This window comes from Triticum aestivum, chromosome 5D, assembly GCF_018294505.1.
Source record: "Triticum aestivum cultivar Chinese Spring chromosome 5D, IWGSC CS RefSeq v2.1, whole genome shotgun sequence".
Classification (NCBI taxonomy): domain Eukaryota; kingdom Viridiplantae; phylum Streptophyta; class Magnoliopsida; order Poales; family Poaceae; genus Triticum; species Triticum aestivum.
Window position 1 is genome coordinate 390725926 of NC_057808.1, and position 7016 is coordinate 390732941.

Consider the following 7016-nt stretch of genomic DNA (forward strand, 5'->3'; position numbering starts at 1 on the left):
GATGGGGACTATCATTTTGGTAGCAACCTTGTTTTGCCCCACAAGCAGATCAATTAAAGTTGGTTGTGTTCTTCAGGACGGAGGGCCCGGTCGTGATTTTGGAACTGATGGCAAGTACTTTTTTCATCGTATTATTTAAAAGAATAAGTGTGACACTGGCCCAGTACAACCCATGCGGGTGACACGAGACGGACAGGAAAAGCTTATTATGACACCAGAAGAATCGTATTACGATGGTGAACGGACAGAAGCAATCCGTGCTTTATTATTAGGTAAAGATTAATCAGATAGCTTGCTATTGGTACGCGAGGCTGGCTCGACCGATTTTGAGATGGTTTGTTTCTCCAAACCTGTCTAACAATACCTCTAGATTGTGATTTATTCAATGCCCTTTAATTTTAAACATGATGCGAACTCAAAATATGTAGAGGAGTTTTATAACTCTTTACTAATTTAATTCTTTCTAAAATATTAAAAATGTTCAAGATTTATTTTAATATATTCAATATTGGAACATTTGCAGCTTGTTTAAAAAATGTAGATAGTTATATAATGTTCACAGAATTCTAGATTTTTTTCAAGAATTATAAAAATTATTTGCACTTTTTGTTAAAATAATAAAATTCAAAAATGTTCTTGTATTTAAGAAAATATTTCTAAAAATAATAAATGTATATTAAAAATGTAGAAAAATAAAATAAAAAGTAACAACAAAAGAAATAGTGGAAAAAGGAGAACACCCAAAAAGGAAAAAAAATGAAAAAATGAAAAAGAAGGTGAAGTGCGGGATACCCACAATAGGGCCGACCCATTACTGTAGGCGCGAGCGCGATTGGGGGGGGGGGCTCATATTCTCAAGATTCACTTCCTCTTGCGCGGAGTAGGAAATAACGTGTAGGCTCGTCATCAGTCTTACCGGCGGTGTGAGGTTGTCAAAGCTCTCACATGCGCTATCATGGAACTTAGGCACGTGAATAAATGCATGTACAGTAGATTTGTCGTCCTTGACCCAATTAAGGGCCAATTTTTTTGCCGGCTTTTAAAATAAGTTGTAATAAGCTGCCACTACCCAACTTATTCTAAAAGACTAATCAAATTTATTTTTTAGAAACCCGTTAATTAAGACTTGATTAGTAGACTTCTATTTTTTTGGTTGGGTTTCTATAATAATTTGGGTAGAAGGCAACTTATTTTAGAAGCACAAAGAATCCACACAAAAAACTGGCCCTAACTCTTCCTCAAATGCATCGGGAAAGGTATTTGTATCTCTAAATCTCTCGTCACACTAGCTGACATGGCATCACAAGATTGCAACTATGTTTCTCATCGTGCAACTACCCGAGCCACTCATTGCAATGCTTCAATGCGCCAAAAAAGTTCAAGTTTTGTGGAAGTAGAGGCAAATGAGAACGCTATGGGATGGGGCGGTGCAGAATCTCAACTCCAAATAGCTAGCAAAAGATCAAAGGGTGCCCAATGTCGTCGCACATCGAGTTGAAGTAGATACGCTCATCTGGCTCATGGTCTATTGCATAAGAAAGCCAACAAACTATCTACCGCATGTTGGATCGATCGACCTGGATATCGATGTTCTTCACTGACAACAACCACAAACCCTTTGCACTACCGCAAAACCCCATAAAGCCTTTGTAAGTCCATGCCTCTTTCATTTTATTAGTCCCATCTTCAAATTTAGTTAACTTCATTTCTAAGCCCACTATAAATTCTCTCGTTGTGTATGCAACCGTCCTCCCTCCCATTGGTTGTCCATGATACTTAATTTCTCGCAAATTAATGCTAAATTGCATGCGGAATTAAGGCTACTCTCAACAAGGAACATTTGGTTGGTTGATTCTTTTAAGCGATCAGGGAAACTCTAACATAATCCATAAAACCCTGTCCCCTTACTTGTCCACAGACATATTCGGACGTTTCCGCGAACACCCCTTGATTGTACACCCACAAAATGGTACCTAAAAGCGTCCCTACATTCCCCTACTTGTCCGCCCCTCTTTTTTCCGTATCTCATTTTCATTAATTTGAAACAATCAACAACAATTTGGCGATACATATAGGGTGACAAACAATAGGAAGATAAAATATGCATGACAAACATTCAATACCTCAATAGTTCAATCAAAGTTCATAATATAGATTCAACAAACCGGATGAATCAATGCACATCACTATTTTCATGACGCGTTGATGTTTTGACGCATCCGGCAAACCCACTCGAGGTCATCCGCATACATGGTGGCAATGTTAGTGTACATGACCTTGGACTCCTGGGCAAACCTTGCTAGTCTAACTTGCGCTCTCTCAAGTTCAACCCTCTTTGCCTCAATTCCTTCCTTATTTAATTTGTATCTCAAAAAAAATACTTTGAACCATCCGTCCTTCTTTTCTTACTTGAGATCGTCTCTTTTGGCACTTCCACCACTTTTTTGGTGATTGTGTCCCCCCCCCTTGTCTGCTCGCATTTGGCTCGTCATCTCTTTCTTCCATGTCCTCTCATTCTCCCACTCCTCCCTTGATGGCACACAGGTTTTTGGTGGCAAACTCCCCCTAGCTCCCCCTCTGATGTGGATCAAACCTTGGGGCGAGGGTCACTCCGTTGTTGGCCCAATCTTTCATGACACAAACCTCCATCACAACAAGAACTAGTCATGGGTTTACAAAGATGTTCACAAATCCCACAGAAACAACACGCCAACCCCTTGATGTGAAGGAATAACATGGAAGAACTGTATAGGCTGAGCTTGTAACATCCCTCGCCTCGCATCGCAGGAAATCACACACCAATCGAGATTTTTGACAAGGTTTCTCTAAACTCGATAAAGGCCCGGACGAAACACACATCGTGTCTAATTCATAATAACACAACCTAAACCCTTGACCTCCGTATCATCTCCACTAAATCGGGATATTTTTGGCACGTTGATATTCTTGACTTCCAATCCTTCGACACATGACAATGCCTTAATAGCAAAAACACATGTGTTAGTCGTGTCTGTATCATCCTCCCCCTCTTCAAGTGAAACCGTCCTCGGTTTTGAGTCGGTCTCTTCAGCAACATCTTTGTCCGGATCAACATGCGCCAGAAAAATGGGAATCAGCTTCGGCTTCCTTTGCTTCTTCTTGCTCCTTTTTCTTCCATAACCATTCTTTCCTCCAAGTCTTGAAAAGCTTCTTTTCCATGGCCATGAGAACATATTTAACATCCCGTTTCACAGTGTATGTGTTGGCGAGATAGTTGTGCAAAGCATGGTTTTTCTTGTACCATGGCTCTCCCAACAGCATATAACATGAAAGCATCGATACCAAAATTATGTCGCACAGAACCTCACAGAAAATTTTGCCGACTGAGAAAGATACCGTAGTTTGGTGCGTGATGTCGAGCTTGTCATGGCACCTCCTCGGTGTGTATGGTCATTGATGTGGTGTCGCCAATAGCTGCATCTTCTCCACCATGTCGACGACGGCTACGTTGATCGAACTGTCATGGTCAATCGTCGTTGCACAAACTTTCTCTCCCACTTTACAGTAGGTATAAAAAAATTCAGCAGCATATCCTTCCTCTTCCAGCAAAAAGTCACTGGATAGCCTCCAGTAGCTCTCTGGTGACGACGCGCCGGCCATTCCTTCTGAAGTGCCATGAGAAACGTCGGTCTCTGATACCAATTGATGAGGATCAGACCTTCGGGCGAGGGTCGGTCCGTTGTTGGCCCGAGCTTTCATGGCACAAACCTCCATCACAACAAGAACTAGTCGTGGGTTTACGAAGATGTTCGCAAATCCCACGGAAACAACATGCCAACCCCTGATCTGAAGGAATAGCATGGACGAACCGTATAGGCTCAGCTTGTAATATCCCTCGCGCCGCATCACAAGAACTCACACGCCAATGGAGATTTTTGACAAGGTTTCTCTAAACTCGATAAAGGCCAACAGCCGAAACACACACGGTGTCTAATTCATAATAGCATAACCTAAACCCTTGACCTCCATATAATCTCCACTAAATTGGAATATTTTTGGCACGTTAATATTCTTGACTTTTAATCCTTCAACACACGACAACGACTTAATAGCAAAAACATCTGTGTTAGTCGTGTCGTATCAACCTCCACTTATTTCACCAAGAAGTAGCACCCTTAGTCGAGGTCAACGGTGAACTATGATGGCATACCTGATAGGGAGGCAAGGGCGCACTTGGAGGGTAGGTGAAATGGTTGGTTGGGGGTAGGGGCACGACCATGGCACAATGGCTTTGTGGGATGGGGGACCTTTTGCTTGCGCCGCAACATATGATGCTTAGGGTCTCTACTTATTGCGATAGATTTTCACACCTGGATCTCTGGATTTGGGCCGGCGGTCAACACGGGCGATGACAACTCGGAAAGGGTGAATGGATATGTGAGTTTGAATTGATCCATTACGGCGATGTACAGTCATGGTGGGGTTACGGCGGTCGCCTTAGGGTGCCGCATCGTCTGAGGTGGATGGGGGCAGCAACGTCGATGTCTTGGAGTAGGGAGAAAGAGTGAAGGACGAGGTGTGGAGTGGGGGACGGGGACGCGGTCCCTGTGTTATATATATGTGGGTGGCGCCGAGCCGACGTGGAAGACAATCATGTCTATCCTTCTCCTCTCTTCCATTTGACCTCAGATAGGGGATATCGAACAAACCAGAAAATCCCGACCAAAATGAAAGATTCCGTTGGATGACCATTTTGCTCCGGATAGTCCGATCCGTACATATGGGGGATAAGTAGGGGAGCTCGTTGGAGCCACCCTTAAGATCCACATAAATAGGTCAATTAGATCAAGCTTTTTAGTGAATTCCATGCTGCCACCAGAAATTCTGGAGATAGGCCTAATAAGATGAAGGGGAAGGATTGCTTGCTTTATTTGTTTAGTAGTAGTTGATAAGATAATAAATGGGCCTAACAAAATGAATGAGAGGGACAACTTGCTTCATTTATTTAGTTGATAAGATAATAAATGCACCACTTGTATAAAATATGTAAATATTACAACATATTAGACCGGGATAGGTAAATCTAAGGGTACACTTCGATAACCGATAGAACTCCGTTTATTGGTGTAATCTTATAGTCACTGAACCCAGCTTCAAAGAAGATTTTGCTCCACTCATGCTCCTCTCTCTCGATCCCATCAATGTACATCATAAAGACATCCATCAAAACCTGTGCCTCTTTGGAGAAGATTTGTTGTGCCGCCGGAGATCCAGAACCGACCACTGTTTCAATAATTATCACTTTTCCTCCGGCATCTCTCGATGGGATTGCTTCCTTGCACCGACGCAATATCTTGATGCAATCTTCGTCTTTCCAATCATGCAGAATCCACTGAAACATATAGATGATAAATCTCAGTAGTGAGTAATCATACATATGGTATGCGCCTGCTTGCTTATTGCTAGAATTTATACCTTAATAATTAGAACAAATGGTTTTCCATTCTCTTTTCTATATTGATGCCTGAGAAATTGGTTACTCGTTCTTGAACAAAAAATTTCCCCTAACTTAAGAGGACTATGTTAAAACGCTAGCTCAAAATTAGAAGAAGGCATGTTCAAAATGTGCAATCCTTGATCACCAAATTGTTTGACAAAACTGCTACCGCTACCCCCATGGCCCCATCGACCCGCCGTCAGAACCGCAATCCCCACTACCCGCGATCGGTGCGTCAACCTTCGGACTCGTCTCCCCCGGTGACTCCTTGGTTGTCAGTGGCCGGCATCCCTGTCATTGACTCACAACTCGCCCTAGATGAGGATCGTCCCTGTCTCCTTCTCAGAGCAATAATTCCTTAACCCACGGAAATCGATCGACTGAAACACGTGATTTTCTAGTTGCCTAGGAATAGCAATTGCGGAATAAAAATTCTGCTTAATTTGGTCTGAAATGGATTAATTTATTCTACTGATCGTTACGTATGTACCTTGAGTAGAATAGCATCCGCTGGTGGGATATACTCGAACATATCGCCGGCGACGAAGGTCACTGCTGCGTCGTTGGCAGGAGCGCCGGCGACGACGTCAGGGAGGTCCAGCACGGTGCACTTGATGTGCGGGAACGCTTTCGCGACCGCGGCTGCGGTGGTGCCATGGGAGCCACCGACATCGACCAGCGAGCTGCGCACCGCCTCGAACACCCCGCCGCACCGCGCCAGCAGGACATGCATGGCGACTCGGCTGTCTGCAGCCATGCCGTCTTTGAACAGGCCGCCGTCCTCCACGGTCGTGTCCCACAACGGGCAACCATGCGCGAGGTCGAACAGCGACGCGCGCTCGTCGGTGGCGAGCCACTCCGGCATTCTCAGGAGCGCGGACCAGGCGAACGGGTCAACGAGCACGGGCACCACCGGAGACAGCTGGTAGCTCGAGCTCTTGACGAGGAGCCGGGAGACACGGGTGAGCTTATACACGGCGTCATCATCACTGACGACGTCGCTGTGCTGGACGGAGAAGATACCTGAGGCGGTGAGCACGCGCATGATGCGCCGCAGGTTGGAGAGCTTCGTGGGGTGGATGCCGGTCTCGGATGCGAGGTCGGACAAGGTGGCGGCGCCGCCGCGGCGGTGGATGGCGTCGGCGACGCCAAGGTCTGTGGCGGCCTTGAGCGTCAGCGACTTGACGAAGGCGATGCAGTGGTGGTACAGCTCCGCCTGAGCTTCCAGGAACTCGTCGGTGCTCATGGTGAGCTCGTCTTCTTGGTTGGGCGTCGCCATGCTATGGTATGCCTCCGGTTTAGGCTTTTAGTTAGCTATAGGGCTCTTATAGATTGATGGATCAGGGATGCATGTGGAATTTGTTGTCAATTTTGGTAACACTAAGTTTTCCAAGTATGGATCCACATCACTACCTGCCGGGGGCACCCTTATCCCGGGAGTATGATAGACAAATTTTTGTGATATATTTATTGAATCTATACACTGTATAATAAAACAGAAAGTTTTTTTTTTCCATGTATGATTGCAATTGTGGTGGAC

General features: G+C 44.9%; 1 protein-coding gene across 1 annotated transcript; it reads right to left on the reverse strand.

Annotated features, from left to right (window-relative positions):
• Nucleotides 1-4992: 4992 nt before the first annotated feature.
• On the reverse strand, nucleotides 4993-6759 carry LOC123125073 (acetylserotonin O-methyltransferase 3). The gene is made up of 2 exons (XM_044545608.1): nucleotides 5967-6759; nucleotides 4993-5371 (listed from the first exon to the last, which is right to left on the reverse strand). The coding sequence occupies exons 1-2, from the start codon at nucleotides 6753-6755 to the stop codon at nucleotides 5063-5065; spliced, it is 1098 nt and encodes a 365-aa protein (XP_044401543.1). The 5' UTR covers nucleotides 6756-6759; the 3' UTR covers nucleotides 4993-5062.
• Nucleotides 6760-7016: the final 257 nt, after the last annotated feature.

Coding starts and splice junctions, on each gene's coding strand:
- LOC123125073 (XM_044545608.1), bottom strand. CDS start 6,755: ATGGCGACGCCCAACCAAGAAGACGAGCTCACCATGAGCACCGACGAG. Junction 5,372..5,966: donor CGGATGCTATTCTACTCAAG/GTACATACGTAA, acceptor TATATGTTTCAG/TGGATTCTGCATGATTGGAA.